Below are 18,276 nucleotides of genomic sequence, written 5' to 3'. Positions count from 1 at the left end.
AACTGATACTGACTCCCTGCATGGCCTGGGATAAGTCATTATCTCTCTCTCCTTTCTCTGCAAACCCTGACTGTTAAATAGTTCCTCCCAGAAGAGGTGTGAGAAACAATTAGCTCATGCTGATAAAATGTTTTGAATACAAAATGTGGTTGATAGGTGCTAAAAGATGCTCCCATCAGTCATCATTAGTGATGCTGTCATTTCCTAGTCTCTGCTTTTTGGTTATGTGCTCCACAAGTGGAAAGGAAACAGGACAGACTCAAAAAATCTACCAATATTTTTACTCCTGTCTTCAGATGTTTTAATAACCATTCATCATTGATTTTATCTGCTACTGTTCACTTTTGCAAACAGAGATATTTCCATGTCCACGGATCTAAAAACTGTGTCCCCCCCAAGTTTCCACAGCTGGAGCAAAAGCAGCTCAACCTCACCCATCCCTGATGCAGACAAATATTTTACATGGTCTATTCCTTTTCCTTTACATGATAGATTTTGAATGTGGCAAAGCTGTGGGCTGTGTATTTATCTAAGAGCATCGAGGGGAGGATCATGATGGTTAAGAGCTGGCACCTGAGCCTGACTCTGACCTTCCCAGGGAGGGTTCAAACATGTAGGAAATCAAGGGAAAATAAAAAGTGCAAAATTGGGAGGGATTTGTTTTGTGGCAAAGCTACTTCACTGAAATAAAACTCAGGCTGTAGTCAGGTGGTGCTTTCTGCAGAGAAATGAGGCAGTTCTGGGATACCAAACTGTGATGGGTAATCACAAGGAGTGAAGGAAAGCATTGAAGGACCTGCTTTTGCTCCTTTGAAACCTGTGTCTGTTTTCTCATGGATATTTAATGGTGTCAGGGTGAAGTGTCTGGTTAATCACTGCTCACAAACCTGTGTAAAACCTCCCTGCTCCATCTGAGATAGGGCTTGGACTCTGGCCCAGTGAAGAAGAGATGCCAGTGCAGGTGACTTGGGCACCTCAGAGGCCTCTCAGCTTTGGTCTGCTGCAAACCCCAACACAGGGGTTTTCTGCAGTGTATTGGATTGTAATTGATCTATGTTTTCATGTAAGAAATGCTTGTCGTGCATGGGATGTGACTGTTTAGTAAGATGAGTGTAATTTTTCTCCCCATTTATAGGATGGCTATTTTTCCCACCGACCGAAAGAGAAAATGCGAACAGACAGCAATAATGAAAACTCGGTCCCCAAGGACTTTGAAACTATTGATAACAGTAACTTTGCTCCCAGGACTCAGAGACAAAAACACCAGTCTGAGCTGGTGAAAAAACCCCTTAGCAAACAAAAGGAGCACTTGAGAAAGAAACTGGAAGAGGAAAAGATGAAGGAGAACTTGCTGCTGGGGAAGAACTCCAACGAGGTGGTGCAGTTCAGCAATCCCCTGGGAAAAAACAGCAGCAACAGCAACAACCTGAAGGAGATTGACAGGTTTCCCACAGAGCATCTTATACAAAAGCTTGAGATCAGCTCCCCTGAACTGAAATACGACCAACCACCCAAGTGTGAGGTGACGGGCAAGGAGGCGATCTCGGCCATGTCCCGCGCCAAGTCCCAGCAGTGCCGCCAGGAGATCGCGGACGTGTACTGCCAGCACAAGCTGGGGAAGCTGATGCCGGAGCAGGTGACACGCTTCTGTGCCCTGGAGGGTAAGTGGGGAGATGGAGAAGTCAAACACTGTCGTGGGGGAAGCATTCTGTGTAATTGGAATGGCCTTCTGCTGACAGAAATGGCTTTATTGCGAGGATGTGTGATGGCCTGGCCCACGAAAACAAGGGAGGCTTTCAATTCCCTTTGAACAAGGGAATAATGTGGATGTCACAAGATCCCTGGTGGATTCCTGTAGAATTCACTTCCACCAGATTTTTATTGCACAATGTGATCTAGGTATTTAGCTGCTACTCCTGCTTCTTTTAGTTCTTAATCTACAGACACAGAGAAGCATAGTCAAAATCTTGCCATGCTGTGCAGGAGTTGTGTGCTTTTTGGTAATCAGAGAACAGCCATTGTGAATTTTGGAGCTTTTTGCTGACCAATGCATGAGTGGCATTGCTGTTATGGCTGTTATGGCTATTTTTCTGTCACACTGGAGTCCTAAGATTTTGATAATGCAGGTAATTATTAGAAGTATATTAAAAAAATTCTGAAAGCACAGGGGAAAATCCAATTTTGTGGCTGACTTCTATTTTTAATGTTCTTGAATCAGCAAAAGTTATTTTCAGAATCACTGCTGGAAAGTCAGTTACCTCTGCTGGCCTAAGCCAAGCTTTGATTGTTGCTTTGGTTTCTCCATGCCCTCTGATCACGAGTTACCTCTCAGCTTGCTGTCAGTTTGCATGTCTGAGCTGACCTTTTCCTACTTTTCAAAAAGTGCTTCATGTGCCACTGTTCATCCAGCTATAAGATCTCCATAGAGAAAAATGCCTTTAAAAAAAAATAGCATTGATCAGTTGATCAAAATGGGTATTGATCAAGGAGCAGCATTACCCACAGCAGCATTTGTTTATACAACAGTCCAGAGTCCCAGGCCTGTAACTGGCCATGCACAGGAGGATATGCCATGTCTTTGTCCAGGCTGAAAGTGCAGAGGGGATTTATAAACTAGGGAATAGGTCTTGCTTTGAGACTGTAGAATAAACATGGGGATCCATGGGAACCAGGGGATATTTAGTTCCTTTCACTGGGAACATCCTCTAATGGGTTGTTTACTGCACCATCACAAAGCAATGGTTACTGCAGGGTGATTTCAGTGTGGTAGAGAGAAGGATGGCATTGCTATTACAGAGATGAGGAGGTTAAATTCCCTGTACAGACAGTGAAAAAGAGGAGCTGCCCCAGAGAATGTATCCAAAAAAGCACATCTCCCTGTAACAAGATTCTTAGGCTTTTAATTTAGATGTTGCATCTTAGCAGGATGAATGGTCTGAGCACCCTCATTCCCCACTCCAGTGCATCTGTGACTGTTTGTTTTGGTTTTTTACCATGTCTCTTTTGGTGTTTTTTCTCCCTTTCTTATCATGGTAATACTCCAAATTGTTAAGCTGGGTGGGCAGACACTGGAGACAATTAATGGAGCAGGCAGAAGACACTGTGTTCAATGGGAAGAAGGGAAAAGGGACAGTAAAGGCAGCACAAGTTGAAGGGAAGACAAGAGAACAGTAGAGAGTTAAAAATGGAGCAAAAGCAGACATCAGTAACAGGATGAGCATCAGTGTCCTTGCTGTTCCTTCCCCCTTCATCCCCCTTCTTCCCTCAGGGCTGTGCAGTCACTGTGGTCTCTGAGAAAGCTGAGGGAGACCAGCACCTTGCAGACACTGCCCTACACCTTTGGGATCAAGAAGATGTCTTAGTAATGGGACCAATGCTATAAATCTTGTGTAGATAAATGTGTCCCAAATACAAATATGCAAGTGATATCCTGGCCAGAGCTGAAGGTGTGTTGTCATTAGTGTGGGCAGACACTGCAACTGTGCCATTTTGCACACACCTATGGTTCCATCACACCCTGCTTGGTGATCTCCCAGGGATGCAGGGTGACTTTCCAGAAGTTTTAAACAATTGCCATCCTTAAAAACAGATTTCTCAATAAATATTTACTGCTTCTTTCCTAAATACAGGATTTATCTCTTATGCCCTGCAGTCAGGATAATAGTGTGGTCTTAGAACCAAGAACAGGGTCACATTTTACACTTGAAGCCTTTCAGCATACATGTACATAGCACATTGGTATAAATGCTTCCATTGTAATGTCAGAGTAAAATTCTCAGGAAAACTGGGAGCTACAAATATGTCTAGCAAAATGATGAAAATGTCCAAATTTGATTAATGTAGGAAAAACTTATGTGGTATGGATATATACCACATTAAAATATTAGGTGCATAAAGATTGTGTCTAAAATTTTTAGGTTTGCTGAGCTAGAGTTTCATTTAGTTTTTTATTTTAAGTGGTGACACTTGTTTAAAAAGAATAATTCAGAGACATGTTAGCCTAGCCAGATGGATACATGTGGAAAATGTTGATTTTTCTTTGCCTCAAGGTTATTTCCTCCTGCCTATGCTGACAGCTGAAGTTAACCACTTCAACTGCCAGATTTCCTTGGCAGAAAGTCTGGACATCCTGTGTTCCATACAAGGTTGCTGTAGAGCAGATTTGGGAGCTTTGCTGTGGAGAAGTGCAGCAGCATGTGGAATGGGAGATGAGTTGCTAATGCAGGAAGCACCAGTGCACAAGAAGATTGGGTCACCAAACCTATGGAGGAGATCCAGACCTTGAAGTCATTTCCCAAATGTTTGAATACAGGACTGTCAAGACAGACATGGGGGAACCCCAAAACCCCATGAAAGCACATAGTGCCTACTGGAAGGCCTTGTATGTGTATCATTTGGTAGATCCCTTGAATTTTTAGGCCTGTTAAAGATCCATTGTCTGAGTTTCAGTGTGTTGTGGTCCCATATCTCTCCTCCCACTGTAGAACATAAATACTGCTGTTCTTCAGCCACAGAGTGACTCCATCCCTCATGAAAGGTGACTTCATCAACTCTGTTGGTCCTTTGAAGGAGTTGAGCTTGATTACAGAAGAGTTTGAAAGTATTGCACATCAGCTTTTGGAGATGTAGGACACCCCATTGGTGGGATTGCTGGTAGGGGAAGATGTGGTAGAGGCACTTCTTGTATTAAAAAAGTGATCTGGTGTTTTTCAGCAGCAGTCAGACATCTGGGGTCTGAGCCTGTGTGTTCAGCATGTGAGTGTTGTTCCCATCAGCTTGGTTTGAACAAAGGTTTCCTGTCTGTTTTCAGCAAAACTGTGAAGTATAAATATTTATGCATTGGAGCAGCACATTCATCCATTATCCCAACATATAAATGTGTTCCCAGTGCTGTGGTTTCCATTGAGATGTCATCCAGCTTTTAATCCCCTTGGATCTTGTCTCAGCTGATCAAAACCATGACACTGCTAAGTGCAGCTATCAATCATGGACAGGGCTCCATCCAGCCATTGTCAGAAATGTTAAGTGATACATTCACTTCAGTGCTTATCAACGAGAACAGGATCATACCAGCTGTTACTTTTTAAAGTGTTTTATTGTTTCCAAAGGCAATAGGCAAAGGAAGTTGATAATAAGGATCTTCAGTTATAAAAGGGAGGATTGTTAAAATCAAGAGCATGATGTCCCCTGCCTGACGTGCAGGTGTTATTTCCTTGAGGGCTGCAGTCCCTCTAAGGGCATGGCTGCTGGAGCAGAGCAGGACGTGGCACCTTCACCAGTCACCTGACTTGCAGAGCAGGTGAGCTGGCATTTCCCTGCAAGCTGGTCCTAAAAACATGGCACAAAAGCTATGGCACAGGAGATTGGTGTCGAAGGCTTTAGGTGCAGCCTAAAGTACCCAGTCACAGCTGAGAGCAGGGCAAGAGGCAGCTTGCAAGTCTCCTTTGGCTCAGAAGGGGATGTTTGGTCTTTGTAGAAGTGTGTTTTGGGGAAAATTGCATTCAGCAAATGTGACACAGGAAGTGTAGGCTCAGCACAACGTTAGATGAGGAAATAGCAAATCCAGTCCTGTGCAGGTATAGAAGATACCTGCAGACATCCTTTGGGGGGTTCCTTTTGTGTCAGGAGACATGGTACAGGGATCAGCAGCCTGTGGACAATGTGGCAGATGTTTCCTTGCTGGGGCCATGTCTGGCCTAGTCCTGCACAGACACAGATTCTCTGGTGGGCCAGACTCCCTTCTGCTCTCCAAAGCTGTCAGTGCATGTGGACCAGCTGCTTCCCTTCTTTGTCCATCATCATGCATGGTCCTCCTCTTGTGCAGAGGTACTGGGAAGAAGCAGAAGTTTAAATGAGAATTCTTGTCTCTAAAATACCCATTGCTCTGTACCTGGATAAAATCCCCCTGAACCAAGCCCAGGTGAGCTGATCTGTGCCATGTTGCCCCCCACAGAATCCATTATTACTGTGGGCAGGAGCACAGTCCTGGAATGGCCATTGTGAGCCTGCCCAACAGCAATGGGAGCACTGCAACTGTAATTACACAACTCCACATCTCAACATGATATTGAACTTGTGATTTCTACTTTCTGTCCTCCTGAGGGGAAGAAGAGCCCAGCTGCTGGCCAGTGCCTGGATTCAGTCACTGAGTTCTCTGTTTTTCACTCCATAGAGATCATGGCAGTTTGCAGCTCTGCACCCCTTGCCTTGCAGGGTTGCTGGATGGACACAGAGCACAGTTCCTGCTTGGTCACTGCCACCAGGTCAGGAGTCATCACAGGCACAGTGCCAGGTGGTATCTGCACCAGCCCTCCTCTGGGCCAGCTTCTCCCAGCTGCCATATCCACAGGGGAGACTCTGGCCTAATCCTTATCATTAATTACCCAGCTGGTTTTATTCTTGGCCCAGATTATGGCCCTAGATAGACCGAAGTACATAGCAGAGTTTTTTGAGAAGTGTTTTCTAAGATGTAGTTCTAGCAAATGAGAAGTCCCTAGGAAAGGAGAGCCACAATTGATCCTGATTTATTTCCTGTGGGTGTTTTTGTTGTCTTTTCTTAGTTTTTAAATCAAACAGGTTTTCCACTACCTTCATCCTTGTGGGCTAAACCCAACTTACAATAAAGTAGGAAAATAATCAAGCTTCCCTAATTCCAAATAATTTATCAGCACTGAAAGAGTTTTTTGCAGATCAGACTGCCTTCTCTCTGGTTACTTATTGATAATGCTGCTCTGGCATACTGAAGCAAGTGCTTTCAGCTTCTTAGAGGCTGCTGGGAAGAAAAATTTCCATTTTATTTTAGAAACACCACCTTTTGGTTTTCAAACCGAGAGAAAAGGGCTCTGGAGCTCTGCTTACGGAACAACACACAGGTAATAGCAATCTGAATGTCCATAATGTTTTTAGCTGATGACTACAAAGCACTCAGCAGAAGGAGGTGTGATTCTCAGGAAGGGAGAGGAGAAGCCACAAATACTTTTGGGGTGGAGCAGAGCTGTTCTTTAAGGCATGGAAATGAGAGCATCCTCTACAGAATTTTAAAAGAATGGGAGCTGTAATGAAGCAAACAGAGGATTTCATCTGCTCAATATGCATGTATGCACACAGTGACATATAAATGTGCGGTTTGTTTAGCTTTTAACATTTTGGCAGTGCATTTTTGGACTCGCTGGGTTTGATCTACAGATCATTGAACCCCAGATTTGTCTTTTTCTGCTGGTTTCAGGATTCCAAATGACATTGGCTGCTGCTGCTTTCCTGTTAATCTGTTAGTGTGACAGAATCACTGTGGTGAGCTATACACAATTTAAGGAGCATGTAAGAGCCACTGCACATGCAGCCCAGACAGCATTTTAATTTGCTACACCACAGATGACTCTGGTTGCAGTAAATTTACTGTGAGTAGACTAATTGCAAAATAACCCTAATTGAGTAGTTATCAGCAAACAACATCCTGTGGAACAAAACTGCTTACAATTAATAGCATTTAAGCCATGCACTGGTATTCTGCAGAATGCTAAGATGTAATTACACCGTGTAGAGAGATTGTGTTCTGTTCTGCAAACCATGTTTCCAGCACTGCTTTCATTATAAAGGGCCGTTTCAAGATTCAGTACTTGCATTTTAGGCTAAATGAATTTATGAAATAAGTGATGTGTCTCTCCCCTTAACATGTGTGAGGCATAACCAACTCTAATAAAACCAGTGAAGCTGTGGCACTGTCAGGACAAAAATGAGTGGTGCTAGTGTCTGGTCACGTTAGGCCTGTCTGATCACCCGTGGGTCTGGAGGCTGCAGAATTGGTCCCCAAGAGCAGACTTGCAGAAATCATCTGGCACATGGCATCTCAAGGAAACGCTGGGAGCAATGCATGACACAAGGAGTGGGGGGCAGAAGGGATGGAAAATTTATGGTCAGCAGCCCTAGTTCTCACCAAGCCTCTGTTTTGGAAAATGTTATCATTTTATGGAGCATTAAAGGGGGAGCGTGGGCAAGCGTGGGAGAGGATAATGGCTGAGGATGTCCTTGCTGCAAACCTCCTGGGAAGAGAGAGTGAGGGTAGCAGAAGCTCAGTGAATATTTTGATAAAGATTACTGTGTATGTATAGAGATGAAAGAAAAGTACTTAAGTGATCATTAATGCTTCCCAGTGATCTTGAAGCGTGTGGACAGTGATGGTGGGGAAAGTCAAATACAACTATGGCTAAAGAAAATTGTTCATATGAAGGTATGAGCTGGGAGGGAGAAAAATCAGAAGGACCAGGAAACCCAACCCAAAACAAAAGCACCAAACCCAGCCTCCCCTGTACAAGGAAAATTTGAGCCCTACTCTTTTTCATGCATAATGTCTTTCATATAAAATTGTTGTTGGACCTCTGGAGTGGACCCATTATGCTGATTTTAGTAGACAGACCCTGAAGAGGAAACATGGCATCTAATTATCTTAATTTTATTCAATGCTAAGCAAGCAGCTGTGTACATTAGTACTGGACTGAGCTTGAGTTAAGCTTCAATGTTATTCTTTCCTAATTCAACATTCCAACCATAACAAAACTGTGTCAGGGTGTCAGTGTAACATACTAATTGTAAGCAGGCAGCTTTTAGATTTGCTTTTTTTATAAGTCTAAAATGCCATCAAGGACAAAGGAGCACAGATTCAGCTCTGTCTTTCTAACCACTGCACTTCTCCAAGTACCATTACTTAGCAAATACTCAGTTTTCATGGGAATCTGCAGCTGATGAACTATTATTTTGAGAATAGGGAAGTGTTATGTTCCAGAAATGCCATGCTAGCTGCAGCTCGAGGCTGCCACAGTTTAGTTTGAAGCCAGTGGCACTGAGTGGATTGCTTTTAAAATAATTGGGGGGAAACTATTGACATTTAATTTCTTCCTCTTGAGCCGAGACGAAGAATTTTTCTGTTTTGTGGCTTCTTGAAACAATGTCTTGAATAAATACAGGGTTTGTTACTGTATTAAAAATATAATTAAAGGGAATGCACCCTGCTTCAGGAAGGTTTTTAAAAGGGTACATTTCTTTGATGTATTTCGGGAGTCACTGAGCTTTATGAGATCACTGGTTTGTAATGGCTTCCCCTGGAAATGAGGAAGAGTTGTTTAAGAGATCTAACTCTGAATTAAAATGCCAGCAATCTAGGCAGGAAGCCAATCTTACAGGACATTATTGCCATTTTAAGATTCCAAACCATAATTTGTTTCTGTTGCAAATATTTCTTATGCAGAAGGTAGTTTTAAAACATCCATTTTTTTTCTCCGTGGGTAATCATGACTTCCATAGAAAAACTGAATGACAAGAATCTGTAGCTGAGCAACCTTGAAAAAGATTTTGAAATTGCTCATTGTATATTTAGTCTTCCAAGTAAACGCTTGTCTTTGATAGTTTGAGAGCGTGTTAGAAGTTGAATAGCCCTGATTCACTGCTCACACTATTTTAATATCCACCTACCTCACTGATTTATCACTTAGTTGTGTCAAATAAGTTACTCCTGATTGGCACCTTTGTAAGGAGGAGCAGAGCACTCCCATCTCCCAGTCCCTACTGCTGTCACCAACAGGCTCAGCTGAATGCACAGTAAAGTCTGAAGCATTTTACAGTTTTACTATAAAATAAGATATTGGTTTAAAGTCCTGGCCCTACTGAAAGGCCCATGGCAAACATCCATCATTTTTCCTCTCTAGCTTTCTCACCACCCCCCAGGGAGGCCAAAGAATTTTTCAGTCCTTTCTTTTAGGGCTTGCTGCAAGCTGAATGATCTCTGTCAACTCTTGTGTTCAGTGCTCACCCATTTGTCCTCATCCACAGATGTTACTGTAAAAATGATGGAAGATCTAAGCCAAAAAGCAAAATTATGCTGCAGGAAAATCATTGTCTAGTAACTCAAACTCTGTGGTCTCTGGAAAATAATTTGCATAGCAATTGTATGTGCTTTCAAATTGTGGAATTTCTAGGATTTGTTCTGAAGGCCTGAATTGCTTTTTGCCTTTTAAAACAGAGCCCTGAGAGCACTGTCCAAACACTCCCTGAGCTCTGTCAGCCTTGGAGCCCTGGGGAGCCTGGTCCAGGGCCCAGCCACCCTCTGGGTGGAGAACCTTTTCCTTACATCCAACCTGAACCTCCCTCAACAGTCTGCAACAGTTGTAGGTCCTGTCAGAGAGCACCTCAAAAAGAGCTGTCAGTCAAAAGCATCTTTTTCTACAAATCTCATTGGAAGCCTCACTACTCAGCTGAAGTTCAGGGCAGCCCTCGGTGGAACTAGAATATAATTGTTTATATAATTCTCTTTATTGCAGGGTGATTCTGTCTCTTTTGTGGAGACTTTCTTGCCCATACTAATGGAAGTGTTTTGTTGAGGTCTTGATTAATTTCTGTAACTCATTACAAGTTGTAAGAGAAACACTTTGCTGGTGAGATTGCACCTTTGTTAGTGACTGGCTGTAAACAGCAGCTCAAGCAGCCTGCCTGCTTACTCACCTGTGGTTTTAATGGCAAATGGAGGGTTCCAGGCAGCTGGTGGATATTGCTGTGCAGTGGAGCATTGCAATCCCTGCTACTCTCAGGCTGAAGCTCTGTGTGTGTTTCTGTGCTGCATAATCATGTGGAGCTCGACAGGAGTATGACTAAACAGAACCATACATTGTCATGTTCTGCATCTATTTCTGGGCTGTGATTCATTCTGGGCAATTAAGTGAATAGTAGAGAGGAAAAGGGAAGTTCAAAAGAGAAATTTATTGCAATATATGTTTTACCCGTTTGTACTTTCTCTTCTGCATGGGACTGAGGTGTGGGTGCTGTGGAAGAATTTCCCTGTGGCACTCTGAGCAGGTTTGAGGATCTGTCCCCAAGTCATTCTCTCTATCTGAGAAGTCTCTTTGGTCATTTATTCAAAAGCATGTGAGGAATATACCCCCTTACAGAAGGGAAAGCTGGACAGGAGAACCCAGCCTGGCTCATTTGGCCACCCTGTCAGAGAAAGAAATGGCTAAGGAGAGGTGTGTGTGAGATAAATGTGAGGAGAGCTACCAAGAGACATTATAGAAAAGATTTCTGTATAACACACTTGCCAAACCAGAGCAGAGGGAGGTTACACAGAGCTGAAGTGGTTTTGTAAACAAATCTATAATTTTCTGCCAGGAGGTGATCACAGAGCCAAGCTTCCTGTGAAGTGTTCAAAGCAAAGTGGGCTAGAGGTGTAACTGATGTAATAAAGTAGCTTTGCTGACCCCTCTTAAGTGATGTCTTACTTCAGTAAATTTATTCTATAACCTTTATCAGTGAACCATAAAATGTCTCTATGCACTTCTATCACCAAAATTTTAAATTCACTTGAGAAATAAACAAGACAATTTTGTTCTTACAGGAGCAAGATAAAGAGGTAGGGATTCTTGTCTTACCAGTCTGTGGAAGTTTATAGCCCAAAGCAAAGCCCATCCATCCAGCATTTGGGAATAAGAACAGTTGTATGGCAGCTCTGATTCTGAAAATGTTCTACCTTGCAGATCCCTGAAAAGCAAATGAGAAAATCACTTCTGACACGCTCATGAGGAATAGTACAAGGAAGCTTCAGACATCTCTGGCATTCTTAACCTGGTCATCAAAAAGGAAATCTTAGTGAGAAATCCTGCTAGATTCAGCTCCATCATTTACAATTGAAAAGGCTGCAGTTAGCACACAAGTTCACTCATTTTCATTTCTCTCAATCATTTCTGGCCATTTGTAGACATAATTTGCCAAACATGCAAACATTCATGTTGTCATGGCATTTGCTTTCCATTGCTGCAGCCTGCAGAATTTTAGGAAATAAATCAGGGATGTTAGGGGGCTCCTAATGGGCAAACTTGAAATCACTCAGAAAATTCTACTGAAATCCATTCAAGCAGAAGGATCACTTCAAGAAGAAGAAAAAGGAAAGATGCAATGTGGTTGCTCTAGAAGTTCTTAAAGAGCTCTAAACTAAGGAGGGACAGCAGGAATATGCTCCATTCCACCATATCATGGGCCAACCAAATTAGCACTAATAGAAGTTAAGTCCTAGCCTGATACTGGGAAAACTTGGGTTTTGTTCTTTGATGTGGCACAGGCTCATTGGGACACCTCAGACAGCTCATGTCATGTTCAGCCCAGGTATTTAACTCCATTGCAGGTTCATGCAGAGGAAAAATGGGGGTGCTGATGTTACAGTTAGTTTGCTATTAATGTGGATTTTAAATCCTGTTTATCAAGAGACTTTGAAATAATTTTGTTTAAAAATAACAGGGTTTTTTTTTTTTTTCTGAGTTCCCTATGGATTTTGCTCTACAAAAGTATCTTTGAGGAGGAAAAATTCTCTCTTTTCTCTCTTTTCTCTCTTTTCTCTCTTTTCTCTCTTTTCTCTCTTTTCTCTCTTTTCTCTCTTTTCTCTCTTTTCTCTCTTTTCCCTCTTTTCTCTCCTCTTTTCTCTCCTCTTTTCTCTCCTCTTTTCTCTCCTCTTTTCTCTCTTTTTTTTCTGGTAGCTATCAGTATGTCTGATGTTTTTGTACCAGACCAAATCTGTTCCTTTTGTTTCAGGGTGCTTAGGAAGTGAACTGTGGTTTTACTTATCATATATTTCAAAGCCTGCCTGGTGCTATATTAGTATCCACAATAAATTTCCCAAGGTAAAGTGACAAACCAGTAATTTTTCATTATGAATCAGCTATCCATGAAAGATTGGATTGAGGTCAAAATTTATTACCCTATGGAACTGAAGCCAATATTTAACATAATGTCAGCTATCTTGATATCAGAGAATTTTAATGGCCATGCAATTTTATTCAATGATGAAGTTATTTCAGTTGTGTAGTGTGTGTCTGGGCAATTTGATATACAGAACCTTGAGATGAAAATTGGATAAACATGGAAAATGGTGATTGATTGGTGGAAGGTTGCAATAATGTCTGCCTTGATATACCTTTTATTGTTAAATTATTTATCTAATGCAATCTCCTACACTTTTAGTAGTCTTTAAGTTGGCATTAAATCGATGTTTAAGTCTTCACAGTCAGAAAGGCCTCATAACTCAAACTGATAAATATCTTCTAACACATCAGGAGGAATAATGATCCATCTTAATATCTGAAAGTAAAAAAGGTGTTATTCTTTCTATTTTCTATGAATCCCTATCTTTATTCAGATAGTAACTGAATCTAGTGAAGAGTGAATAGAAATAGTGAGTTCCTTTCTGCCTTAAAGGCAGCAATATTTTTGAAAATTAATGCTGGAATTTTCTTCAAATAGTAGGAGGCTTTTCATTTTTTGAGGTGGAGATAGAAAAAAATATCTTATGGAAAAATAGTATCTCCAAATGAGTTTTCATCTTAAAGCATTACAAATTTATTTCAACCATGCCTAAAACCATCCAGCTGCAATACCACAGAGGTGCCCTAAGTACACCTTCAGTACTTGGTAAGTTTGTCCAGAATTCAAGTAGAATGTGAAAACCTTGCATCATCCCTGAATAATACATTGCAGAGCTGCTGAAATATTTCATCATTTGCATAAATCTTGTGTAGAAGTAATTGTGATTTGACAGTTTTCTTTTCATTATCTGAGTTGAGAACTGAAACCTGTAATTGTTAGCTGGCCTCAACTGGTGTAGCTTCATGTGGATAAAGCAGTGAACCAAACCAACCCTGCAGCTTTTCTAAAATGCCATCATCTCCCTTTCGAGCAGCATCTGCCTGTGCTGAGGCAAAAAGAGGAAATCCTACATTTCTTCAGACTAATTGGATTAAGCTAGACTGGAAATTGTGTAATTCTATGCAGGAGACATTTAGGAACCCCCAAAACCTCCAGCTTCAAAGGGCAGTTTTTGTAGTAGTTCAGGCTCCCTACCTGGGCTTGTTTATTGCTTTGAACATTGCAGATTTACTTTTATGATTCATAATCATCCATAAAGAAATTCAGCTGTTATTTAAAATGCTCTGTTGGGAACGCTCGGTAGTTATTAATTAATAATGCATCAGTAAAGCAAGAGAAGGGCAGGTAAAGCTGCAGCTACAAGTATTGGCTGGGTCTCTGCTGCCTTCAGAATTGTGAGTATGTCTTGTTTCCCCAGGGTTAGCTCATCCTTGTGACTCTGGGTTCTCCTTTTCATACTCCAGGCACTTTCTGTAGAAAATACTGACTGGTGCATGAATTTATCCAAAATTAAAAGTAAACCAAAATGCCTGTTAATGTTAACAGGTATAAACTTACTCCTAACATTTTTTTCAGTGCCAGAAACCTGTCAGGGACTCATGAGAACAAAAAATAACTCAGTAATTTCTTTTAAATGAAGAAAATTTAGGGCTAAGTATAGAAAAAGAAAAAAGCACACTAAAATCTACTTTGAAGTGCTTTTATATACTTCTAAAGAGTTTTATAGATAACAGTGCCACATGATTGCAGTGACAGTGAGGATCAATGCTGTGAATGTCAGTCCAAACCTGGTGTCAGTGGGGTTAGAGATGGACCAACTGAATGTTGCTGCTTTTGAAGAAAAGAGAATGAACTGCTTGGAGATTTCCTGTACCCCCTGCTGGCCCAGAGCTAAGCTCTTTTTGGCAATATTTTTTTGTATTTTTGCTTTCATGCTGATTACCACTTTTGCAATGTGTCCTATTTTTGTGTAGTAATTGGTAATCTGGAAAATTTACTTGGTGTGCAAGATTTAATATTAGGTCCTGCTGTCATGCTGACAATGAATGAGCTTTTTGGACTCTATCATATGTTCTCAGCAGGCATGTATGTAATTAAAATGAGCCCACATTGAGTTTCATATTAACACTCAAATCACCTTTGGCAGAAGGTCTCTGTGTTCTTTTGGGATTATACTCTGGGGCAATGTGATTACAGTGTCAAGTATAATTTTTACATTTAAATACTTCTTCATTTACAATAATATTAAACTTTTCCATACTGGTTCACTTTTGGATTTATAAAATGATTTTGTTCTAATAAAAATGTTGCCAGCACAGGCATTCTATGTCAGATGCTGTCTTCAACTCTGAGAAAGTTGTGCTGATGAACAGTAAGGATTTGGTGTCAGGAGACATTGGATTAGTTTACATAAAAATGCATTGCAGAAATTAAATTATTTCATAAAGTTGGTACTTGCTGTGAGAATAGGGTGATCCAGTCTCATAGAAAAAGGGTGAGAATGAATGGGGTGTGTGTGTGTGGATAAACAGTTCACCTTCTAGCAGTAGTGTCTTGAGAAATAATATGAAGAGATTTTTCATCATTCTTTTAATGTCAAAATAAAGATAGGGGAAATTAAATTATACTTGAAAGAAATTGCAGCTCAGGTGTTTTTGATTCTTTTAGCCATAGTGGAGGATTGTTAAGGAGGCTCAAAGTTAATCCGCGTTTTTATAGACCAGGCACTGTTCAGAACTGGAACATGAGCAGAATTTGGCTCAGACATGCTAATTCTCTTTTCATACTGATTTTACACTGTCCATTCTCCATTGATTTCAGAGGGGCTGCAGAGCGGGAGATGGACTGAAATGAATTCAGCAGATGAACTGAACGAAGTTATGTTGTTGCTACTCATTCACTACCTCCTTGCCTTAACAAATGATATTGCTTCTTGGCTCAATTACAACTCATCCTGGGGGGGTTTAGCTTTTAGGCTGTGAGGAGGCTGAGCTCCTGATGGCAGAGCCTCCCGGGGGTGTGTGCAGAGCTGGAGGTGTCTCACAGCTGAGACCTCGCTGGTTCCTGGCCCTGCAGTGCTGGGGCTGCTCCTCTCTGTGCTGAGCTGCTGCCATTGGGGTCCCTCTGTTTGTTACAGAACTGTTTCTTTAACAAACCTGCTGGGGCTTTTTCCTGCCTCCCTCCCTGAGGTGCTGGCTGAGGGCTGTGGGCACTGCCCTGGCTGTGCAGGTCATGGCAGCTCTGAGCCCCCGACAGCCTGGGAGCCCTCGGGTTGTTACTGCAGTCCTCTGCCAACATTTCTTGTTTTTCCTGGGCTCTTTTTTAAATAAACATGTCATTTTACAATCTGTGAGATGCTCCTTGCGTTTCACACATTTTCATCTCCTAAATTAGGTTTACTTAGCAGTTTTGCAGCCAGTTGATGATTTTCATGCCCTACTGTACCATAAAAGCCAAGTTGTGAATGAATTTGTTTGGGGCTCTGTCATTCTAGAGGAGGAACTGAATTACATCTCAACACGAGTTGAGATTGAGTTTTTTTATTTTTCTCTTTTAAGCCTCCCTTTGTGATAGAGATGATCAAATAACTTGTGTATGAATGAGAGATGGCAGGAGGAAAACCCATATGTGGGAAACCAATACTGCTGGGTTACATCTAGACCTTCAAAGCAGTTTTTAGCACTTGTTTTACCTAATTAAAATGCATAACAACTTGGATGTGTGCCCTGTCTCACAGTGTGCTGCAGCTTCTTTAAGTCATTCTGGAGATCCACATTAATGCACAGCTCCCTTCTGCCAGCTCCCCAGATTCAGAGGGGTGGGATGAGCTGTGCATGGGCAGAGGCTCTCTGTGCCAGGGTCCAGCTCAAACCCTGCCAGCACTCATGCAGCAGTGCTGGGAGCCAGGATCAGCCCCAGCTGCAGGAAATGGAAAGTGCTGGGGCCAAATTTAGTACCTCTGACTGCTGACGTGAAATGAGGTTGCAGAATGGGAAGAGACACTCTGAGGGGCAGAGTTAAGATAATTTGAGAAATTATCTCCATTATTATTTTTGCCTGTAAAAAGTCAGCATGATTTTTTTTTGTTTCAGACATTGCACAGATACTCCTCTTGTGCAGAATAGAGAAGACCCTTCTACGAGTTACTGTTTAAGCAGCTCCTTGACATCCAAGGGCATCATAGACTTGTTAAAATCTGAGAGAAATTTATAACTCATTTATAAATTATGGTGTTATTGCGAGAATGCATTTTGCATACAAATTCTCCCCAGATGCTTTTAACAGCAGCCAGTAACTTATTTAGTCAATAAAGTGATGTTTTCTGCACATTGGATTTTTTTAACAAAACTGTAATGTCAATTGAAATACAGAAAAATCACTTTATGTTGCTTTTGTTGAACATTTTCTGATGCTGGCAATTTGATTTTCCCCTTTGTTTTCCTCTAGTGGTATGTTAATGGGATCCTTTTATTCTGTGATGGAGTAATGGAGTGCAAGTCCTTTATTTTAGCAACAAGACTGCTGTTTTGTTCTATCCTTTGCCCATCACTTTAAGTGTGAATATACATCCTCGTGAACACCAGCCCAAACAATTTCCATGAGAACATTTAAAAAACCAAGCTCAGTTAATTCATACTAATTTGTTCCTTGCTGGCAAAAGCTTTGTATTCAGGGTTGTTTTCCCTGTTGTTTCAGAGGGGTGAGTGTTGGGAGGGCTGACCCTGCCAGATGTGTCAGGGCTCAGGGGTTTGGTGCAGCTGGAGCTGGAGCTGGGCTGCTCCAGGCAGGGCTGGGGAGGGGGCTCTGGGGCAGAGCAGGTGCTCAGCAGCTTCTGCTGAGTGCACGTTTCACTCACACAGAACCCATCACAATGAAGCATGGAATTCAAGATATGATTTTCAAGGCACCCTAATTGGATTAGAGGGATTGTGTTAAAGATATGTTGGCTATGAAATGTTTAGAGGATTAATGCCCAATGATTTTTTTTTTTTCCTTCTTAAACCATCTTTACTAATCCCTCTTGATCAGAAGCAGCTTCTGGAAAGCATTCCAGTCAGGAAGGAGAGCCCAGCCCTACCTCACCCATCTCAGGAGGAGAGACAGGTTGTTATATTCACTGCACAGACCAAAATTCTCCATTTTAGTCAGATCCAGAGTACTCATTGTCACTGGTGCTTGTTTTTTCTGAAAATGTGAATATTTATGTCCTTAACATTTCCCATATTAATGAACAATTTTGGGGTGTAAGGGTGGCCAGTGCAAGAATTAACATCCATCTGTTTTGTGTTTTAACCTGTCTGTATATGCTAAAATCTAGCTCAAGTAGTGCAGTGTCATTTATTAATCAGATGTTATTGTAACTGAGCATACCATATAATTACATTTTTGAAGTCTGCTGAAGGAACCAGTGTTAATTGCTTACAGTAGAATCTATTTGCTGGTGGAAGTGTCACAATATAATTATGTTGTGTTCCTCTGTCTGACAAGCATTACTCTCAGAGAAGATTGGTCCTTTTTTCCTTCTCTGTTGAGTAAAATTATTCACATTCCACAATAATCCTTTATGCAGCACACATGGTAGCAAGGAGGACACTGGTTCTG

The 18,276-nt window shown here is 41.6% G+C and overlaps 1 protein-coding gene across 3 annotated transcripts in view; it reads left to right on the top strand.

Moving 5' to 3' along the window:
* XYLT1 (xylosyltransferase 1) overlaps positions 1 to 18,276 on the top strand; it is a 177,157-nt gene that overhangs the window by 86,095 nt on the left and 72,786 nt on the right. For all 3 annotated transcript variants that reach the window (XM_071444154.1, XM_071444155.1, XM_071444153.1), the window contains one exon: positions 1,136 to 1,661. In XM_071444154.1, coding sequence (XP_071300255.1) covers positions 1,136 to 1,661 — 526 coding nt within the window. The remainder of the gene's footprint in view (positions 1 to 1,135; positions 1,662 to 18,276) is intronic.

This window comes from Agelaius tricolor, unplaced genomic scaffold (assembly GCF_023055355.1).
Source record: "Agelaius tricolor isolate 1412-34295 unplaced genomic scaffold, bAgeTri1.0.p SCAF_19, whole genome shotgun sequence".
Taxonomy (NCBI): domain Eukaryota; kingdom Metazoa; phylum Chordata; class Aves; order Passeriformes; family Icteridae; genus Agelaius; species Agelaius tricolor.
This window is presented reverse-complemented; position numbering and strand designations above follow the sequence as displayed.